General features: G+C 40.4%; 1 protein-coding gene across 1 annotated transcript in view; it reads right to left on the minus strand.

Annotated features, from left to right (window-relative positions):
* Nucleotides 1-23,931, minus strand: part of FANCM (FA complementation group M) — an 84,483-nt gene that overhangs the window by 3,038 nt on the left and 57,514 nt on the right. Inside the window, exons 12-21 of the mRNA XM_075282626.1 lie at nucleotides 23,409-23,554; nucleotides 20,126-20,278; nucleotides 17,384-19,328; nucleotides 16,069-16,151; nucleotides 15,878-15,949; nucleotides 12,185-12,295; nucleotides 7,440-7,596; nucleotides 5,419-5,522; nucleotides 3,118-3,666; nucleotides 977-1,328 (exon numbers count right to left, since the gene is read on the minus strand). Coding sequence (XP_075138727.1) covers nucleotides 977-1,328; nucleotides 3,118-3,666; nucleotides 5,419-5,522; nucleotides 7,440-7,596; nucleotides 12,185-12,295; nucleotides 15,878-15,949; nucleotides 16,069-16,151; nucleotides 17,384-19,328; nucleotides 20,126-20,278; nucleotides 23,409-23,554 — 3,672 coding nt within the window. The remainder of the gene's footprint in view (nucleotides 1-976; nucleotides 1,329-3,117; nucleotides 3,667-5,418; nucleotides 5,523-7,439; nucleotides 7,597-12,184; nucleotides 12,296-15,877; nucleotides 15,950-16,068; nucleotides 16,152-17,383; nucleotides 19,329-20,125; nucleotides 20,279-23,408; nucleotides 23,555-23,931) is intronic.

Below are 23,931 nucleotides of genomic sequence, written 5' to 3' on the forward strand. Positions count from 1 at the left end.
TTTTGTAAGTTTGCAATGACACATCACAGCAGCATGTGAGAGCAGGGGGATGCGTTATGGTAAATACAGATTCTTCACAGATTGACTGCATGTAAATGACAGTGATACAAGAAGTCTCAAGTAAAATAAAGGTTGCACAAGGGAACAGCAAGTATTTAGCACTGCTGTGGATGTATTTGCAGATAATTTTTGCAAGCTGGATAACCCCTCTAATTTGGCTAGTGGAATAGCTGTAAAAATGCAACTAAAAAGATGCCTCCTCTGAATGTAAAGTAAATCAGCTCTAATGTTTGAATACTAAAAGCTGAACCCCCTGTCATGAGCCCTCCCTTCAGGTCCTGCACAGAATACCAGTTTTGTCTGGAGTGTCTCTTGAAAGAAAAATAGCAGCAAAATGGCTACTGAACCAGCAGCAGTATGTTGTAGTGTACAATGTGATAAACACAGTCAATCCTTTCATTATGTGAATAGCAGCTTTTTTTTTTTCTTTCTTTTTTCTTTTTTTTTTTTTTTTAAAACAGTGTTAATTTGCAAGTCAAAAAAACCCACTAAGTGCAATAATAGCATTTTTGGCTTGCAGGGGCTCGGTTTCCATCATGCTGAAAATCCTACATACTATAAAGTTGATAAATGCTGGGTCCCTTTTCCATGCTCTGAGGTTGCATGTGACTTACAGGCAGCTTGAGGAACTGCACAAGTAGAGGGGGGGAGCGCTTTCACATGGCCTCAGAGCTTACATATAAAAGGTGTCAGTCAACTGTACATAGGTCAAGTCAGCAGGGATGGAAACAGAATTCCTGCACACTAAGAAACACTCGTGACATTTGGTGACAATTTTCATATTGTGAAAACCTATTTTCTCCAAATTGGAGCTACTATTCACACCATTAAAAGGCATTGGGTTGTTTATCACATTGTACATTACAAGATGCTGGTTCAGTATGTATTTTGCTGCCATAGATCAGGCTGACCATACCTGGTTTCACCCTGTCCTTCTCCACAATCAGACAGACCCTCTCGAACATGCTGTTTAAGTGCTGGATCCGATCCACCAGTTTGTTCCTATTCGTGTTGTTGGAGAATTCAGACTGAGATCTTCTCTCTACAGATAAGCGGTTGCTGACAATATAATCACAGCCGCCCAAGGAGCAGATGTCCACTGTGACCCCATGAGTAGTCCTCAGATATGTGATGACCTCTGGTCCGGATGATATTTCTCGGCTGTCGACAAGGATGCACAGGGCATTGGACACAGGAGTCTTTACAACAACAGAATCATTTATAGAAGCTGTCCATGAAGAGTCTGGTTTTCTCTTGCCATCTTCCAGCTGCAGGGATAGAAAAGATAAAACCTCAATATGAAGACCTTGGATTAGAATATAACTCAAGCCAAAAGTTACATAAAAGGGGCAAATGTCCTTATATAATATGAGCATAGATGGGGTGGATATAGTTTGTGGTAACAGGTCACATCTGTGTAATGGAAGAATGGCAAGCCATGATCAAAACTTATAGGAGTTTTCTAGTTTTATTATACAGTGGTTCTAATTTACATAAAAAGGTTGAAATCTTGTGCAGACCCATAACTGAGGGTAGAGAATCTTTACTGGGGTAAAAACAAACAGACCTCTGTCCCGGGGGTACTATGTATCTACAAGTTTTCAGTTTGACGTTTACAAGCTCTCTGATGCATATATTTATATGATAGAGGGAGATAAGCTGAGCTCTGTGATATACAGGTTTATACAATAGAGAGAGAAGCTGAGCTCTGTGATATATAGGGTTATATGATAGAAGAAGAAAAGCCGAGTTCTGATATATAGGCTTATACAATAGAGAGAGAGAAGCTGAGCTCTGTGATATATAGGGTCATATGATAGTTGGAGAGAAGCTGAGCTCTGTGATATATAGGGTTATACAGTAGAGGAAGAGAAGCTGAGCTCTGTGATATATAGTGTTATACAGTAGAGGGAGAGAAGCTGAGCTCTGTGATATATAGGGTTATATGATAGAAGAAGAAAAGCTGAGTTCTGCTATATAGGTTTATAAAATAGAGAGAAGCGGAGCTCTGTGGTATATAGGGTCATATGCTAGAGGGAGAGAAGCTGAGCTCTGATATATAGGGTTATATGATAGAAGGAGAGAACCTGAGCAGTGTGACATATAGGGTCATATGATAGTTGGAGAGAAGCTGAGCTCTGTGATATATAGGGTTATACAGTAGAGGAAGAGAAGCTGAGCTCTGTGATATATAGTGTTATACAGTAGAGGGAGAGAAGCTGAGCTCTGTGATATATAGGGTTATATGATAGAAGAAGAAAAGCTGAGTTCTGCTATATAGGTTTATAAAATAGAGAGAAGCGGAGCTCTGTGGTATATAGGGTCATATGCTAGAGGGAGAGAAGCTGAGCTCTGATATATAGGGTTATATGATAGAAGGAGAGAACCTGAGCAGTGTGACATATAGGGTCATATGATAGAGGGAGAGAAGCTGAGCTCTGATATATGGATTTATACAATAGAGAGAGAATCTGAGCTCTGTGATATATAGGGTTATATAATATAGGAAGAAAAGCTTAGCTCTGATATATAGGTTTATACAATAGAGGGAGAGAAGCTGAGCTCTGTGATATAGAGGGAGAGAAGCTGAGCTATGTGATATATAGGTTTATACAGTAGAGGAAGATAAGCTGAGCTCTGTGATATATAGTGTTATACAGTAGAGGGAGAGAAGCTGAGCTATGTGATATATAGGGTTATACAATAGAGGGAGAGAAGCTGAGCTATGTGATATATAGGGTTATACAATAGAGGGAGAGAAGCTGAGCTATGTGATATATAGGGTTATATAATAGAGGGAGAGAAGCTGAGCTCTGTGATATCTAGGGTTATATAATAGAGGGAGAGAAGCTGAGCTCTGATATATAGGGTTATATAAGGCCCATTCCTCCCATACCAGATGTGATCATTATCAAAGAGGTTTGCCTTTACTTTATGGACCCTTGTCAATTCATATAATATAAATGACTTTACATTAAAGAGAACAAAAAATTAAGTCACACATAAACTGATCATTCTAATCCAGGTATTTAATAAATGTATATGTAGGACACGCACCTTCTCTGGAGAGCGGATAATCCCATTAGATGTTCCAGGTCTATTGATGCTGAATGAAGAGCTCTCCTCTGGCTGGAAATCTAGCTCATTTGACAGAGAAGCCTGGAGATTCAGCCGCATCTGGCATCTGTCCCTTAGAGAAATATCAAACACGTTCCTCTTGTCAGGTCCTGAATGTTTATTCTTAACTGTAGTGTTATTGGGTAATAGTTTGGTAGAAGGTATCAATGACAACTTGGATGGATCTTGAGGTGGAGATTTGATCTCTGACTTCCCTGTCATCCCTCGTTCCTCATCACTAGAGTCATCGTGAATGATGATCCGTCTTTTCTTTTTTACTGGTTGTCCCTTGTTGGTTTCAGCATCTTTAAGCTTCAACCTGCGTCGTGTACGATACTGTTTTCTGCCTCCAACAAAGCTGTCTTCTTCAAGGAGGTCAAAATCAACTTGAACTTCCTCCTCTGTACTGGATTTTTCTTCTTCCTCTTCTTCATCCTGTTCTTCAATGCAGAAGCTGTCTTCCATGTAGCTCTCGTCTTGCTCTGGAATCTTAAGGCAACAAAAAAAGAGGGCCACAGTATGAAGTCTAAGTGGCACATGTGGGACTTACCCAAGGATGGCACAAGAGCTGGTAGCATTCTCTCGAGGTTAGGTAATGGGACAGCTTTCATCACATGACTATGGGTTTCAGAAGACATGCAACAACACAGAAAAAACAGCTATGGGCTTGTTCACATCTGCGCCCCGGGTCTCCGTTTTGCAGGTTTCCGTTTCCTGCCCGAAACTGGACAGGAGACAGAAACCTGCAGTCATTTTTCAAACCCATTCATTTGAATGGGTTTGAAAAGTGTCCGGCCGTGAGCGCCGGCGAGCGTTTTGTGCTCTCCGCAGCAAAAGGTTTTTTGTTTTTTTTAATCGGACATGCAGGACTTTGTGTCCGGTTAAAAAATAAGATGGTTTTGCCGCAGAGAGCACAAAACTGTTACCGGCACCCACGGCCGGACACGGTCTGACAGGTTTCAGTCTTCTGCCTGCAGAAGACAGAAACCTGAGAACGGAGACAGAGGCACAGGTGTGAACCCAGCATAACCCAGAATAATGGTCAAATATTCACCATCAATGGTCAACTGCAAAAAAATAAAGAAAAAAGTCATAAGAACCAATAAAATGCTAAATTAACAAATTAAACATTCATATTTGTTTTGGAATTCTATGTCTATGGTTGACTATATAGATGCAGTGGAGCCAACTTTGGTTTTTTTGACCCCTTAAGGCTAGGTTCACACCAGCAATGTTACCAGTGAGGCATTTCTTCCCCCATTTTGCATGAAAAATGCGGAAGCGTCCTCAAGCAACCAGGAGATTTCTCGCAACATTTTTCGGGTAGAAACCCAGAAGACCCCATTATAGTCTATGGGGTCTGCGGATAATCTCTTTAAGCAGATTGAGATTCTGTTTTTCGGGTCCACTTGGGGAGCGCAGGTGAGAACCTAGCATAAGGATATGGCCATATGATGTCTTCTATTTTTGTACTTTTCATGTATTTTTCTATTGAACCATTATGAGAAACATTTAGCTTATGAATCAAATTTTAATTAACCCTTTCTTAGCGGAATGGGGAAAAAAGTCAGTTGACCATTTTTTATTTGTGTTCTAAATATTGGGAAAACATTTTTTTTATGTTATTTAATACTTTAGAACATTTTATTTTACATTAGTACATACTGGAACTTGAACACTAGGGGGCACAATTGTCGTTATAATAAATGCATTGCAATCATTCTTCTAAGTTTACTTCAGATGATGACTTGGGGGCCTTCAGCAGCCACCTATCACCATGACAATGGAATTGTGAGGGGTGCCGTTTTTGGGGGTTTTTTTTGTTTGTTTGTTTTTTTTTTGGGGGGGGGGTGCAAACTCCTTAGAAACAACCATCATTAATTATATTGTTATCCAAGGGGTTAAACAGCAGGGAACATTGTTTTCACAATTCGCAGCCATTGGAGCAAGATGTTAGCTGTGTGCAGGACGGCTACTGATATGCTCTCCTGATGGCGCCAGATAAGCTTCTGGAAACAGCGCCATGTTTATGATTTTTTTTATTACATTATTTCATAGGAACAGCACCCACCCCTGATGAAATTGTATGTCATGGGGAGGGAACTAGTTAATACAATTTTCTAGGATACTACAATGGATGAAAGCAATGCACTTCTTGTCTGAACTCAGATATTTCACAAAAAGTTGTAGTGCAAATTCAGCTGTTGTGTATCATACAAATCTGTGAAGAATCGTACCCACCTGGGAGAAGACCGCCATACTGTGTCTCTTGTGCACCAGTTTAAATCTACTACCAACATTCGGGCTTCGTACAGACTTCATGTATATTCCATGCATCTCAGAGTCTGGGTTAGAAAAAACATTTACGTTATTGCTGCACATTAACTAGAAGGAAAAGAAATACACATAGTCCTATAAATGTAACTTGGAACATTTTTTTTTTTTTTTAATGATAGCAGACTCAGAAAAACCTAAACAAAACAACACACCCCTATATCGATTTTCTTATTGTGAGATTCACATGCTGCTTTACGGCATATCATTTTAGCAAAGGGTCTTGTCTGAACATGGTGCTGACAGTGTCCAAGTGGCAATCTGAATGAGTTTATTCATTTATATAGCGCCATCAAATTCCGTAGCACTGTACAGAGAGGGTCATTATTATCATCAGTCTCTGTACCCATTGGGGCTCACACGCTAATCTTGCAAATGAAGCTATCTGTATGTTTTTAGTGTGTGGGGAAAAGTCCATACAGACAAAGGGAGAAAGTACAAACTCCATGTAGAGCTTGTGCATAGTCGCATTTATACCAAATACCTGCAAGACAACTAGGCTACACAATAATGAAAGCTGCTTGGAATAGAATCCAGACCATGTCCAACAGTACAAAACTACCACACAATTGATTAATAAAACATAATAAATTTTATCAATACCTACTAAAACAGTAGAATCACATGACATATGAGAGACAATTACATAATACAATTCTGTTGCTATAAGCAAGTGGGGGTAGACAAAACTACATATTACCGACTAGCCAGTAATAGGTAGAAAACAGATGGCCAATAGTTACATGAAGTAGGAATGGTCCTGGATAAGAACCACAATATATAATAATGTATTAATATTATTATAATATATTAATATTATTATAATAATATATTATCTTAACTCACCACAAGTAAGTGACACCGCCAGCGGCCATCTTTATGTTATGTCGGTTTGCTTTCTGCACACAACACTCATCTGGCGGTGTCACTTACTTGTGGTGAGTTAAGATAATTGCTAAGGGTATATAAGGCAATAGTCTGTCCTGGGTAGTTGTCCCCTGACGAAGCCTGCCTGTGTGCAGGTGAAACGCGCGTCGGGTGTTTCCTTTCTTGTTGGTAGGTAAGATGGCAACACTGTATTGTTATACCACCTAGGAGAGATACTGGGTTCCTGGCTTTGTCACACTGCTGTTTATGGTTAGGTGCATCCTGCACCATACATTATTATATATTGTGGTTCTTATCCAGGACCATTCCTACTTCATGTAACTGTTATTGGCCATCTGTTTTCTACCTATTACTGGCTAGTTGGTACTATGTAGTTTCATCTACCCCCACTTGCTTATAGCAACAGAATTGTATTATGTAATTGTCTCTCATATATGTCATGTGATTCTACTGTTTCAGTAGGTATTAATAAAATTTATTATGTTTTATTAATCAATTGTGTGGTAGTTTTGTACTGTTGGACATGATTGTATACCCACACATAAGTTTAAATTTTTGCCTCTTTTATGTGTTATAGAATCCAGACCATGGCAGACAGAACCCAGAATACAAGCCCCTAGACCATCAGGGAGGGTTGGTCAACTCAATAAATAGAATTTGGTAGTATCAGGAGATGTAATTTAGGAGCAATTGTAAGGCCCCGTTCAGACGGGGAGCGGAAGGGCAGATTTGGGCACAGAGAGTGACGCGAGGAGCCGGGCCAAAATGTGCCTGCCACGACTGTCGTGGCTTCCCCCTCCGGAGTAGACTCAAATGAATGGGCCAACTCCAGATGTTGTTGCAGCGAGGCAGACGCCGCGGCTGATCCAGCCACAGAATCCGCCTGAAGAAAGGGCAGCTTGCTTCTTTTTTCCGCTAGCGGCAACATGCTAGCGCTCTCCATAGACCACCATTGTTAGGGGGCAGATTATGACCTGGATTCCATGCCATAATCCGCCCCCTCTGTGCCTGTGTGAACTAGCCCTAACAGTAACACTTACCATTTAAGGCCTGAGACAGCTGAGTGTTGTCATTCAGGAATCCCACCAGTGAGGGGTCCTCCTCATTCTCAGAATCGCTGCTCTCATCGGAGGACACAAATTCAGCTTCTTCTGAGGACAGCTCAGCTTCATCATCAAAGAAATGCCAGGCTGTATGCTGCAAGAGAGTAAGAAAGGAAGCCCATCATGTGACCACCAACATAAAATGACAAAATAACAGCCAGCTATATTCAGTTCATATGGTGGAAACACCAAGCATCATAGCATTCCCTGGCCGGTCATGTTGGATGCAAGGAGGCGGTGAGGTTGGCTGTCTCAAATATCCTCCACTACCACTAGGCTATCTTTCCTGTTTACAGTAAGTGGTAAGATATTGAAAAACTGTGGCTTGCATCTGTTTAAAGTTTACTTGTTTTGTACGCTGTAAAAATTTCTAATAATTACAGTGATTATTTTTATTTAATTAAATAAGTTATTCCTTCTACTACTACTACTACTACTACTACTACTACTACTACTACTACTGTTACTAGACACCTGGAGAAACGTGGCATGGCCTCCCCCTAAACTCATTTGGTCATGTGTACCACTTAACTCTTTTCTTGCCAAGCATGTAGCTCTACATCCTCCCAGGGTGTCACTTGTCTAGCCGAGGACGTAGCTATTACATGCTTAATTCTATTGTCCATATCTCTGGTCTTTAAAACGATACCAAAGGCTTCATGTTAAACCTTACTGTGCCAAAGCGATTCACTGTTGAAAACGGATTAAGATCCCATTGAAGATTTCAATTCCCGACACCATTTTTAACAGCAATTCGCTCAAAATCTGTAAGGGCTATTATGAAGAATTTGGTATCATTTTAAAGATGCGACTCTCATCTTTAGAATGAATCTACAATTATCTTCATAGCCCAAACGAGTCCTGAGATACAGGACTTTAAAGTGTGTCCCGTCCCCCCCATCTTGTGAACTGTAAGGAAAGAGGGGGGGGGGGGGTAGGATTCCTGCAGCATGTACACAGACAGAAGCATTTTCTCTGTCTCTGTGCATAACCTATATGTGACCCCAGGAGGAGGGGGGGGGGGGGGAGAAGGGACTTTAGTCCCTATTTCCCCCCCTCCTGTCAATCAGAGGTCATACTATACTTTTGCTGTCTGATTGTCACATACAGATACAATGTAATTTCCCCATGAGCTTTACTAGTGGGGTATTCTTATGTTATACCATCTAAACAAAACCAGGAAGTTTATTGGCGCAGTCACCCAGACATTTACCATTGTCCAGGTCGCAGCGCCATACAAAGTCGCACCAAACACACAACACATACACAAAGTTGTGAATAAAGTTTACAATTCACCCAATCCCTGTCCTGTCCATTCCTGAGCTTTCTAGAGTAAAATATGGCTCTAGCGATGTCAATTACACACTAAAATAATAGTAATAACAATTATCACTAGAGATGAATATATAGTTTGCTCAAATTTTTATAGGGGGATGGAAAATAGTATTTTTATGTAAAGTCCTATTTAATTTGCATGCACAAAATGGGATGGCGCATTTCTGCGATTTTGGCGTTTCTTTAACACCCGCCCCTGTAAATATATACATGTGTGGTATGTATGAGGTATGTATGAACTCCTCATATCTTGCAATTCTTTGGAAAGTACATTTTGTTTGCAGAAAGGGATTGCTTGAGTCGCACTTTAGCTTGCAATCTCTGCTGCAAAGCTGCATGAAGGTGGTTGTATATATGAAACATTAAGTTGTGTTTTTCTATACTGTATGCTGTGCAAGTGCAAAAAAGTTAGATTTTGGTATCACAGTCACAGTTTGGTAGGTGCAGTATAGCTTTTTAACATATTAGTGAATAACGGCAAAATCCTGTCTGTCTTCTGTATCAGTGTTTTTGGGAGTCCAAGCTCTTGTTGTAGTTGATGTTTGCGGTACATATAGTATAAATGTATACATTGTCTACACCTTAAGCTATTATTTTAAATGTATTTTGTATATGACTGTGAGATTGAACATGAGTTTTAGGTGCAAATATGTGTTTTAGTACATTTTTTCAAAAAATGTTTTGTGTTTGTCACAAAGTTGCATGAAGGTGGATGTGGCTATCGATGACCCATTGAGACATTTGTAATCTTCAGATTGTCTACTTTCAAAAAATATACAGGGTTTAGGGTTCACTTACTTTTCGGGGTGCGTATTCCCTGCATTTTATAGGATGATTTTTTTTTATTATTTATTTTTTTTATTTTTTTTAACATTCCCAGCTTCAAAGCAGATTATTGTTCCTTAAAGTTCTTTTGATCTTCTGAAGACATGTGCATGCGGGTGCAGGCCATAGTGATATGAATGAACTCTGCACATGATGAACTCTTATTTTTAGGAGGTTTGGTGCATATAATTTATTGTTTGGTTTCCACTTTTAACAACTAATATACATTTATTTGCATTTTTTCATAAAACATTCACTTTAAATCAAAATTGCATGAAGGTGTTTGTATACCGAACCAAGTGACATTTTGACAATGCTGCAGGTGTCTACTTTAAGAAAATATATAGGTATGGGGGGGGGGGGGGAGTTGGATGATTTTTTAATGTTGCAATTTAGGTTTGATTTGTCAGTCTCAAAATTGTGAAAATTGCTCTGGCTACTAGAGGTGCAAAATTTCCAGAGATCCTTGGCAGTGAAAGGGTTAAATCATTCACAATGGAGTCTACAAACTTTCCCTATGTCCTAGCCACCAAGGCCATAGATCTTTACATAATCCTACATGCTTCGACAGCCCAACCCCACTACGATATCTAACACAGTAGTAGTATTTATTATACGGTCATATTCTTATGTGTTGGACTGGCCTTTGGACCACCTAAGGCACTAGGAAACACTGCTACCTCCGCACCCCATAAAGTCACATTCCTGGTCTAAGCCAGGAGCCCTGAATACGCAGTGTGTATTAAGAGACATTGTACAGAGTTACACAGTTTATTCCTGACTTGTGATTCAGCTAGAATGTGATCTAGATATGGCCTTTACGTCAGAACTTATTAATTTCTTGTAATGTGCTGCTCACTGAGCTGGATGAGCCGTTACTTCACCCTTACTAAGCAATGTGCATGGAGCGAATGCGGAAAGCAGCATCTTTACTTTATTAGAAGTGGAACAGTTTGTGATGCCATGCCCTTTCTTATCCTATCATGGTCTGTAATATACCAGCTTCCTCATTTGGAAGGTATAAACAAAGCAAGATGGGAAGAGGCACACTGGGACAAAATTATGAAGACTGGTGTTAAGAATGCCAGTCTTCATAACCCCATTGCCAGTGGAGGCTGCACTTGAGCCTCATTTTCATCTTTCTTAATTAAAAAAAAAAAATAAACAGCCTTTCAAGGAACTAGTTCAATAGATGCACTAAACCACACGATGTCCTCTACATGCACTATGACTGGTATGATGCAGAGTTTACTGGTGACAGATTCCCGCTTTCAGTGTCAGGACAATCTTCATGTTTTTGACATTCACAAATAAAACGTGAATTGTAATATAAAAATCATATCACACCCACATGCCTATATATACTTTCAAATGGCACCCAGCACTTTGGCACCTTAATGCAACTTTGCATTAAAGGAGAACAATATATACTGTATGAAAGGGCCACACGGTGGCTCAGTGGTTAGCACTGCAGCCTTGCAGCGCTGAGTCCTGGTGTTCAAATCCCGCCAAGGGCAAAAAACCATCTGCAAGGAGTTTGTATGTCCTCCCCGTGTTTGCATCCCATATTCCAAAAAGACATACTGATAGGGAAAAAATTTACATTGTGAGCTCTATGTGGGGCTCACAATCTCTCTCTCTCTATATATATATATATATATATATATATATATATATATATATATATATATATATATATATATATATATATATATATGTTGTAAGCCGGTGGCTGGTCAGGTAATGGAGGGAGTGTACATCTGACCCAGACTACTCAGGTGGGTGAGATGAGAAAACTCAAGGAATGTTTGTTCTCAGCAGACAACTTTCGTCTGCTGAGCATTTTGGTAAGTGCTCAGTGATGGGCTGTATTTTTAGGAATGACAGGTAGGTTGGTAGTGGGACCTGTCATTCCACCCCCCTCCAGTCCACACTTTGGGGATGTTCCGGCAGCGACTCAGCAGCAGAGAGTCTCCTCGTCAAGGAAGCTTAAGAAGCCAGCTCCAGCAGCAACATTTTGGCAGAGCTTGGCTGGAGAGCTGACAGAGAGGACATATTTTTGGGAGCTGTGTCCTGAATGATTCTACTGGCTTTTTGGATTTCTGTTATTCTAGGTGAGGTAACCTATTCTATGTTTAGTTAGAGCCTAGCCGGGCAGGGATTTATTCTTATATTGTTTCCTTTTGTTGCTGCAGTACCTTTTTGACTGAAAACAAACTCTGTTTTGGACTAAAAGAAACTGGACTTTTGTGTCTATGTCACCCCACCTAGCAACCCCAGACCGTGACATATATGAATTTAGTTTTGTGGCTAAAATTTGGAACCATATAGATAGATATAAATGCTAAAAATAAACGTCAAGGATGCAGTGATCTTTCATGCTACTTACATCTATACAACGTCCTCCAACATGACACAAAGAATAGAGAATCTTTGTTACGTTAGCTATACCATCTGACTATTCAGTACCTATCAGAAATATCAGTTGTCTATGATCTGCTGCATTATGTCGGTCTACAAACCTTCTGCTTCCTATGCTTAGGTCCTCGCACTTTTTTCTTCTTCTTGCCATGTTGGGCATTACCCTTGTGATGACTGGAGGGTTGGTCAAAGTTTTCATCATCGGAGTCGAGCTGTAAATACAGTCAGAATAGTCCATTACAAACTGCCATAAAGTGCAAAATAACAATCCAACAAAGTTCTGAAATATTACCAGGCATTGTTCAAATAATACAGGCAAGCAGATCTAATACTGCTAAACTGCTCTAAAATAATTCTATCATTGTGGCAACCAAATAATACCGCCTACATTACAAAAATACTACCACCAAATAATGGTCATATAACAAAACAGGAGGTTGATGAAGACTTTGGGAGGTCAAAAGTAATAAATGCCCCATGACCTGACCCTATACATCACCTGAGAGCCATATGTGCTTGGATAGGTACGATCTATTGGATTAGGATAGGAAAAGGATTTGTTCTGTAGAGGAGTTAGCTCACAGAGATTGTCTAGATTTTAGGATGTATTATAGAGAGGGCAATAGGAGGCAATGCCCCGTGGTCTCCCTAATTTGGGGTCTACACTACCCTACATTTTATCTGAGCACGGTGTGGTCATATTATTTCAGCAATGTACAGTGCTATATTGTTACACTGCAACAAACTTCTAACTGTGAGAAGTATTAGGCAAAAAGTTCATTTGTGGCAGAGAAATTTTTCGTAAAAAATAATGGCATTTCTATATTAGTGCATTAAGTAACAACCCCGCTGAAATCCTCTAAGTGCACTTGTTGACTTGGCACGAAGTACAGCAAAGTGAGTTTTTCTGACTCATGACAAAGCAGAACTTTTGCTAAACGCTTTGATAAATGCAGTGAAGTCGCCTAAGACGGTAAAAGCACAGCTATTACCATGACATTCAAATATTCACTCTGCAAATAAAAGATGGAGTCGGGGTCACCTACTGTGAAAGAAAGGAGCACAAAAAATAGCGTTGACTAAGGAAGAGTCCAAGGACGAGCAGATCCCATTGCTGCCTTTCAATATTCGCCTTGAACAAGCTGCAGAAAGTGTCTGTTCCCACAATGATGGGCTGTTGCTAGGCGACCACTTGACGTTGACAATCATTTAGGTTTTTTCCCCCCACAAATTGCATGTACTCTGCATTCTCTGCCTGCCTCTGTATAGACGGCGAATATAAGGCGACCGGCGCATCGCTAACTAATTACTAAAGCAACGGGATGACGTTCCTTTATCCTGCACATGGGATGTGAACAAGAGCCGTGCCCTCGCTGCAGTTTGTTGCCATCACCCGCATTGTACATGAATATCCTAATGATGCATATTACTACAGGTATACAGATAATGCAGATAATGGCCGCTAAGTACCTCCTAGGGTAATTTTACATACAATGTAAGGTAAGGGTAAAAAAAAAAAAGTCGACCAAGACTGAATTAGCTGAAATAAGGGACAATGTAACTAAATCATCAAAATATGCCTTGGAATAGGTTATGCCATCTGAGGAGCTGAGATGGGAAAATCAGCGCTATAAAGGAAATGCATTTATATGGTGGTACATTCCAATAACCTAGCATATGCAGATGGTCAGAGACTTCAAGTTCGGAGAGGAGATCAGTTTATATAGATAGATTTACATGCCCAGACACAAGGAGAGATGTGCGGTAGATGCAGAGTATGTGAGAGAAGGATATATGGAACAAGAGATGTGGGGAAGATATATGGAGACAAGGATATATGCGGGGTATATACAGAGAGCGAGAGACAAGGATAGCTGTAGGGTAGATACACAGGTTGAGAGGCAGTGACAATAAATTATGGGGAAGATTCACACGTTGAGAGACAAGGATAAATTTCTTCCCTCATCTCTGTCTACCGCCCAACCCGTGTTCTCCGCTCACTCAATGACCTAACACTTACATCCTCTATTATCAGAACTTCCCATACTCGTATACAAGACTTCTCCCGAGCTGCACCACTTCTCTGAAATGCTCTACCCCGGACAATCAGATTAACTCCCAAATTCTACAGTTTCAAACGCAAACTAAAGACACATCTTTTCAGAAAGGCCTATCACAATTTCTAATGTAAACCCTTCCATACTATAATTAGAATCCCCAAAATTTAACCCTCCTCTGTCCCCGCTCCCACATTTCCCCACATATGATGCCATCTCATGCCAACTTTATAGGTCCAAGCTCCATCCACATGTTAAAGGACACCACTAGTGATGGCTCAAAGTTTTAAGTTTCTGTAATGACAGTTACCTCTATTACAAAAGTGTCTGACCTCTTTATAAGCAATGCCGCCCCTGCTACCTCTTGTGTCACCCACTCTACCTCACAGATTGTAAGCTCTTGCAAGCAGGGCCCTCAGTCCCAGTGTGTGAAATGACTTTCTTTGTAATGTATCTTTCTGTCTGTATTTGAACCCTACAAATTGTACAGTGCTGCGGAATATGTTGGCGCTATATAAATAAAATTTTTATTATATTATTATAAAAGGATATATGTGACATATACATACAGGTTAAGGGAAAAGGGAAAGATATGGGGTAGATACCCAGGATGAAAGACAAGGATAGATGTGCAGTACATATACAGGTCAAGACACAAGAATAGATGTGTGGTAGGTATAACATGTTATTTTGGGCAGTCTTAAAGATTCTATAAGCAATTGTCCTATCAAGACCTTGGAGACTATGGCTTCCAAAACATGCCATGTTTCTATATACAAGGACATCCATGTCTGTCTATCTTGCTCAATTTTCTATGATATCCAGAAATTAAAAATACTTCAAAAGGAGCAATCTTTCCTCAAGAAGGGAAACGGGGTCTCCCAATCAACCCGTCTCACCACTGCAGTGAGTGGAGGGATGGCTGCACATATGCAGGTTTCCCTATTCACCTATATAGGAGTTCACAGAATATCAGACCTTGCCTGCTTGGTTATTCTTGGAACTCCCATCAAAGTGAATAAGCAAAACAGCCAACTGTCCAATCATGGCTGTAACGCACCTTCTCAAACCAAAGAAAGTGACGCAGAGATGGGACCCACATCTTATCCCCTAAATATGAGAGATAGAGAAATCCTTTAAAAATTAAGCAACATTCAGGTCCCATTCTAGGGGTTTTCCAGGACTCACATAGTGATAGCCTATTCATAGGATAGCTCATTAACATGTGATTGGTGGGGGTCAAACACCCAAGATCCCCACAGATCAGCTGGCTGAGTGCCTTCAGTATTTGAGTGAGAACTAGGACCTAATCACTGAATGCCAAGCACAGCGCCATCCATTGCACAAGGGCAGTGCTAGATATTGCAGTTCAGCCCCATTCACTTAAATGGGATTCAACAACTGCTGTACCATATGACCGAAGGAACAGGGAGAGGCCACGGCACTTGTGAGTGCCACAATCTCTTCAAACAGCTGATCTGTGGGGGTCCCAGGTGTTGAAGCTCCAATAATCACAAATAGATAACCTACCCTAAGGATATGCATGTCCCAGCAAATCTTTTTAAAGCTAGATAGTGTGCATATGTAGGACTTTCTATGCTCAGAGCTGTAATCGGCTGTAATTTGACATTAATGGAACCTGCTCGTGGCCAGTGTATGAAGTATTCTGGATTATTACATGGTTGCCCGCACCAATTTATTTTATAGTGTGTATAATTTCTTGAGAAGTAGACTTACTGTGTTAGGGACATGGCGGCGCTTCTTAACCACGGGCATTGGGGAGTCAAAATCACACTCGCTGCTTGGAGTCTGCAAAACAAAATTGAAAACAAACAAATGAAAACCAGAATCGGCGTATTGTTAAATGGTGGAGTCGCATCTCAGCACTTTGATTCACACTTTATCGTGAAACGTTTTAGCCCGCTCACCTCCGGGGACTTGAGGACATCGGCACTGGTCAATTTTCTTTTCCGTCTAAAGACAACATCATCTTCACTCTCTGGGCTGCTGCCTGTTGAGAGACGGCAGAAATCCCAGAACAAAATAATAAGGCAAGAAATGAAAAGGCAAAAACACAGAGAGCGACAGCAATTAAAAAGCAGAATCCAACCCGTAGTGTTCAGTGTCCTGCCGCTAGAGAAACAAAACAACCACCCTGGGATGTCATCATTTCTACAGGGAACTTAAGAAGGCTCATATGGGGGGGGTGATGTGTTGACTTATATAAGAGGAGGAAAAAAAGTTTCTTAAAATAAGAGCAAAATAATTACAATTAAAAAACTAAATTCTTTAAAAATTTATAATATGGACAATGTGCAGGATTTAATTTCCTATCACTTGACAATTTTTCTTTTTGTTTTACTTCGCTTGTAACTATGTATGTCAGCAAAGAGCTGTATGTACAAAATGGAAGGGATGGTTAAAACTTTTTATATAGTGTAAAATGAGTGGAGCAAAGTGAAGCATGTGTGTAATATGGCACTGGCCTCCAGAGAACATTTTTATTCATTTGTTTGGAGTTTTACCAAGTTCAGGAAAGGTCTGCGCACATTAAGGGTGCTAAACTAATTGATCATAGTCTTTACCATGTAATATTCTGGCATTGAAGACTGTAGATCTTCTCTATGTTTTAGAATAAGGGAATGGCCACCCGTCAATCACTATCGTCAGATCAATTATTGATGAGTCCTGTAGTAGTCCATGCAGGATACGGGCTAAGCACCACTTTAAACATCATCCATATCGTCAGGACAGAGATTAAGTGGAAAATCGCAGAGGAGTTCAGGATCCATTGGTCCCGTGCCCACTGCCCAATCTCACTGACCCCTTCAGGTCTGCAGCCTACAAATGGGCAGATTAACATATCAATAAAAATGGACTTATTCAAAATCTACAAAAGGTAGGTATGAACTAGCCTTTCTAAAGGCTATGCAAATATGTGCTTATCTGGAGTCAGTCGGTAACTTTTTTCAGACTTTAGTTACGATATATTCAATACTTGCCCAGACTAACTCAACAGCACCGATGTTCACAATTATTTTGGATGGTATTATACATGTTGCATTATCATCTTTGGGGCACCGTCTAATGCAATTTTATTTGGGGTGCCTATAGTTAGGTCACTAGCATCTCTGCGGTACAGTATTAAGAGGCATCGGGCAGCACAGCAGAGGTAGAAGGAAGATGACACTAAGGACTGGATGGGGTGTTATAAACATGTGTAGTCAATAAACTGGAACATACCAATAGTTATAGAATTATCTGCTCGGGTTTCCAGTTGTTTTCCTCCTGACTTAATAGCAATGGGGGTAGTTTCTTCTCTCAGTCCATTCTTCTTAGTAGGTGTACATAAATTATAATTTGCAGAAGTATTAAAAGAAGTTTTAGTATTATCAATATTTTCAATGGGCAATTTTTGAAGCGATGAGACACAATGTAAATTTTCAGGGGTCTGGGAAAACTTCTCTATAAGTGGGTGTAAGGGAGAGAGTACAGAAATTTGTCTATCAGACAAGGTTCCATAGGTAGAATTTTTCATTCCTGAAGTTAGAGGAGTTGACATGATGCCTCCAGCAACAATACTTTTGGGAGAGGTGGGGGCCTTGAAGTGGTGGTCGGCTTCACAATCATTCTCTGACTGTCCTCCTCCTTCAACTTCTGAAGAATTATCTTCAATGGAAAAACCAAGGTCAAAATTGACAGAAAACAATTCTTGTGAACCATTAAAATCAACATCATCTTCGAGTTTTGGATTCTCCATGGAGCTTGAACAATTTTGTTCGTCTGGTTCTTGTTCCTCAGATAGCAAAGATGGGTCAAACATATTGAAGTTTACCGTGGTTCCTCCATTACCTGACTTGTCCGTTGTACCAGCCTTGCTTGAAGCAAGCTGGTCAATTTCTGCAAATTCGTCATCTTCAAACAAGTCAAAGCTTTCATTAAGGTCATCTGGGAAGGAATTTATTTCCGGTTTTCTTAACCCAGGTGGATACTCTGCTTTATCAGACTGGGAAGGACTAGGAGTCCTTGGGACATCAATGTCAGTATCATTACTCTTACTACTATTTTGGTCTGGGATGAGACCGGAATTGTGTGAAATAAACATATTTTCAATGCTTATAGCATCATTTTCAGCTTTCTCTGGCATATTGATACAAGTATCTCTCTTTGCAGGAGTGTCAGATTTGTCAATGTTACTTTCAGTGTATTCCTCATCTATGGGGTGGCTGGATGTTGGAAATGGGTCAGCATTTTTTAAGTAGGTTTCTTCTCCATCACAGTCAAAAATATTATCCCATACAAGATCATGTAGTGGTTCTTCGCCTACCACACCTTTGGTGTCATTCGTCTCTACATTATCTCCTTTGTCTTGTGGTTGATGTGTAAATACAGAAACTATCTGTTCACGTGGCATTTCTTCACTAACTTTTTTAGGGCCTGGTTCATCTTCTGAACAATCAGGTTGACTCAAGTAATTTTGATATTTTTGTAGATGTAATGGCACAGAAGGTATACCGGCTCTTAAATATCCTGGAGAAATTTCTACAGTGGTCAAGGAATTGAGTTCAGTCACGGGAGGTGGCGAGCATGTTAGAAATTTCTTTACACGTAGTAGCATTTGCTTTACTTCATAAAGACAGCTATTGGCAAACTCCACAGGAATATCTTGAGAATCAGGAGTAGGAGGAATATAGAAAAAATTAGTTCGAGAAGTAGAGTCATCACCATGACTATTATAATCATATTCCGTCTTAGGTGGCGATTTTAACACTGTCCTTTGGCAATTAATTGCTAAAACACCTCCCACATTTGTAACATTCTTGGAAGAGTCTTCATATTCTTCAATTTCCATGTCATTGGCCATATCATAATCAAGATCAACCTCTAAGGTGTTGGCTTCCTCCACCTCTGAAACCTCAACCTCTGAATGTGCATTGAGAAGCTCAACAGAGTCCACTCCTACACGCTTAGAAGTCTTGGGTATTGACCTAAAATCTTCATCAGGCTCAACCGAAGAGAACAAAGCAGAGTTCTTAAAAATCTTTGCATTTTTGATGACTGGTAACTTTTTCTTGGCCTTGGGATTATTGGTTGAGCAACCTTTATTATCTTTAGTACCCTTACGTAATGGCTGGATATCCTCCCTCTGCAAGAAAGCCTTCATTTCTTCGTCATACTTACAGCCATTCTGAAAAATGGTGGAACAAAAGAAGAGTATAGAGTACCTCAATTACATTTAAAAAAATGTACAGAGATAAAACCAATTCCTATAAGCTTCTATTTTGTAAAGTGTGAATACGACAGCTAGAAAACACTCTAGTAATAACTCAATTCTGCACTTACTCTACGGACACAAGAGTACAAAACACATTAATCTATTAGGAGTGTAAGAAAAAAGCCTGACCCCACTCCGTGTGTGTCAAGAAGCTGCAGATAGACAAGCACAGTGACGCCTTTAACAGCATTATAATTAACAAGACATATTAAGAACCTACAAGGAGTAAAGTTATATCTTACAGAAATTTTCAATAATTTCTGTGCAAATAATTTATTAAGAGTACATTAAACCTCAATTGGGTTTTCATACCAGAAGTTATGGTCGTCAAAATATTACATGTTCCCAATAAAACATACTTTTCAGGAACATGGTTCTTGCTATAAAGGCATGTTAACATAATATAGGGAAGGGCGACCGGATCTTTCCCCAGAAATATTAACAGATTACAGTGGGCTTTAGTATCAGCTGTCTGTATTCTTAAAGAAAGTTGTCCAATTTAGGCAATCCCTTTCATTGTTATGGGCAGTGTACGAGGGTTGGGTGCACAAAGACCAGGGCCTGAAGTATGGAGTTCACTCAGCATGCAAATACCAGGCCGACAACCAGACAACCATAACCTAACAGAAACCCTAAAAACATTGTAAATGGCAAACAATGAGATGTGTTTTCGCCTAATGCTACAATGATCTGGTTACAATAGTGCTTACCTCCTCCAATCTCATCTGCTCTATCAATTCCATAACAGCAATGAAATTCTTACACCGATGAGAGTGATCAACAGAGCATGTCGGAAAAGGACGATTCTGCCACAAGCTCCATTCGGACAGAGTTAGTTTGCGGACCTTTTCTGGCACAACTTCCTAGACCACACATAGGAGTAAAAGATGTTAATTTACCTGGTAAAGTTAGCTCATTATATTAATCCAATTGTATATACCATGTGGCTTGGTGTATGGGCAGGCCAAGGAGAAGGTGATATTCCTACACTGTGGGTCTGAGCCACCAACACAATGTAGATGCAGCAGCCAAATGGATAGGCTTAAAATACATTTTACAAGGAGACAAAATAGTTCATCCAGTCTTTGCCTAGCACTGTAATAACCCAGGAAAGAAGTGAGCACAAAATAAAGTCCAGAAGTTCAACAACATGATGCCTGATAGACATATAGTGAGGACAAAAAAAATATTAGTATTACTTCAGACAAGTGTTTGTCTAGTTCAGAAAAGTGTTGTTATCTTGCTTCACCCAAACTGCAAAGAGGCAGGGACATTACAAGTTAGAGAACATATACCACAATAAGGAAATCATGGCTGGGTTTCTGACAAGTACCAGACCATAGAAAGTTCCTTCATTCATGGTCGTATATAGTGCCAACCTATCCATACAACAGACTGTCACCACTAAGAAGGTTGAAAACAATCTTTAAAACGTTCCAAATTTTTAAATTACATATGTGCAAAAATTATTAACTTTCCAGGATCTCGCTTTCCAGGATCACAAAGTCATGAATGTGTAAGGGTGTGATGTAGTAAACAGTCAGTAACTAACTTTGGTCAGTAGGTGGCAGCCAATTGATAAATGCCCATAATGAATTAATTTATTGTGAATGTAAATATTGTTCTTGGATGCAAAGTCTGATTAGAGGAAATTACTGGGACATTTTGGACTCCTACAAGCCTGGCAGTGTGCTGGGATTGCAGTTTTGATGCCTTGCACTGGAGATAGGCAATTGCATCATCCCTTACCAGGAAACAGGAAAAGAGTTCTGTGTGGAGAAGGGTACTGTGCTGCAGCAGGAGGAGATGTGCTGAGGGGAGTGGAGACCTGAACTGTGCTGGATGGCAGCCTGTGTTGTGCTGGCTGTGGACTGAGTCTGGAGACACAGTGTTTGTGGTGTTACTTTTGGGAACGAGTCTGGAAACCTCTGAAGCTCAGAAGGTAAAGGAGACCATATGAGAGAAAGGCCTCAAGGACTTGTAGGTACGGCTTGGCCACATCCACATGTTCCACGTGGGGATATATAAGGGACTCTTACGCTGACACCTTATGATCTGAGAAATTGGCCTGTCTGTTAAGTGGAGAGCTGGAGCATAGGATATAACTACTTGTAAATGAAGACACCATTTCCCTGTGGATTACAAATAGTAGTGTGCAATACTTAGGGTGCACCCCAATGAGGGACCAACCCGGTAGAACCATGTTCTTAAAGGACTTGTATCTGTTACTAGAGATGAGCGAGCACTGTTCGGATCAGCCTATCCGAACAGCACGCTCCATAGAAATGAATGGATGCACCTGGTACTTCCGCTTTGACGGCGGCCGGCCGCTTAACCCCCCGCGTGCCGGCTACGTCCATTCATTTCTATGCGAGCGTGCTGTTCGGATCGGCTGATCCGAACAGTACTCGCTCATCTCTATCTGTTACCTGTTAAGTAACTGTGGGAACTAGGAGTATAGTGTTAGTTTGCTGCAATATTCTGTTCCATATTAGTTTGTATTTCTTCTCTGTTTATACCTTGTTGCATATTTTCCCAGATCTCTATTCTGTGACTTATTCAGTAAACTTTGTTCTGGGAGTTAAAACACTGCGTGTGTCTGTGTGGCATCGTGTACCTGCTGAACCTGTGGGCCCAGCCCTTGGTCCTCTTTCAAATGGACCACAATGAAAGACAAATTAGCGATCCTGACTGGATAGTGTACAGTTAGTGACATATTCTTTAGCCAATGACAATGTGACAAGAGCATGGATGTAAAATTAAAGGGGTACTCCCACGTCACATACTTACCCATCTTCGTTCCTCTAAAATCTTCTGTCTTCCGGCTTTGTCTCGTCATTGGTGGGCAGGGTCACATATGCAAAGCCAAGCGGCGAGATGCCGCTGGCCCTGCGTGCGCGCTCATACACCAGTCTACCCTTCACAATGCAAATACAGACCCGACACCCTGCGGGTCTGTATTAGCATTGTGAAGGCTAGACAGGTTTATGAGCTTGCACGCAGAGCCGGCGGCATCTCGCCGCTTGGCTTTGCATATGTGACCCGAGCAGAACAGCATCGCTTCTGCCGCTGCTGTCTTCATGCAGGGCAGAAGCATAGCGATGTGCCTGTGCCGGCGTCTAACAGTCCCCAGCATCCGCCTATTACAGCGGATGCCGGGGAGTTAGATGCCGGCACAGGTGAAGCCAGCAACATCGCTATGCTTCTGTCCTGCATGAAGACAGCAGCGGCAGAAGCGATGCTGTTATTCCGCTCCTCCACCCCCCACGGAATAGCAGCATCGCTTCTGCCACTGCTGGCTTCATGCAGGGCAGAAGCATAGCGATGTTGCTGGCTTCACCTGTCCCCCAAAGGGTAAACTTACCCCCCCCCCCCCCTCCAGGCTCGCTCACGTGCACTTAGCCCCTCCTCCCTCCCCCCTGAGAGCAGGCAGACACATCACTTGACTCAGGAGCAGCTAGGTCAGGGCTGTGGCCACAAAAAAAATGAATAAAGTAAGATAGTGGCCAAACAAAGCAGTTTTGCTGAAGCAATGTATTTAGGAAAAGTCTTACATTCACATTTACAAGCATTATAGATAGGATCCTTGTGACGGGACAACCCCTTTAATGGAATAATCAAAGTGAGCAAGTTCATGATTAATTGAGCCAGTCTTCAATTTTGATTAATTTCCCAGTCCTAAGAGGTGTGTGTGTGTGTATATATATATATATATATATATATATATATATATATATATATATATATATATATATATATATCTGTGTATAGTCTGGATGAACATCTTTATTAGAGGTGAACACCTTTAACACTTTCCCATTCCATATATTACATATGATTCCTGGGAGCCCATCCTATATATAAATGACATATCATCATATTACTTCTAACTAAAAGGGGCTTTCCAAAAACTTTAAGCCCTTTAAATAAAATTCTCTATATACAAGATATGTCAACTGCAGTCCATATAAAACGACAACATATGCTACTTACAACCATGGGGTCAGCATCTCTGAACAGCTCAAAGTGAGTCTTGGGTAAAGTGACATCTGTGATTCCATCAGATTCCTTTAAACGATACAATCTGTCCCAGGTCTCAAACTCTGCATTTGTCAGTAGCCAGTCTTCTTTCATGGAGTCTAAGGATTTGTGTAATAGCATTTAGGATATACAAGTGTGTTTCTAAGTAACACACAATTAGACCATGAAAAGATTTTAATTATCAATTGCATATATACAGTATATATATATATATATATATATATATATATATATATATATATATATATATATATACACATACACATATATATATATATATACATACATACATACACGCGATGTCCGGAAAGTAAGTACACAAAATCAAAAAGGGGACTTTAGCCGTTATATGAAGCGTTTTTTTATTAATGAACATGTGCCCGGAAATGCACCGTTGTGACGCTGCAGGTAGACCGACATGACGGTTTCCTATCTCTCGCTGCACTATGTGAAACAAGAAACTAAGAAGATTTTT

The sequence above is a fragment of the Leptodactylus fuscus genome, chromosome 7 (genome assembly GCF_031893055.1).
Source record: "Leptodactylus fuscus isolate aLepFus1 chromosome 7, aLepFus1.hap2, whole genome shotgun sequence".
NCBI lineage: Eukaryota > Metazoa > Chordata > Amphibia > Anura > Leptodactylidae > Leptodactylus > Leptodactylus fuscus.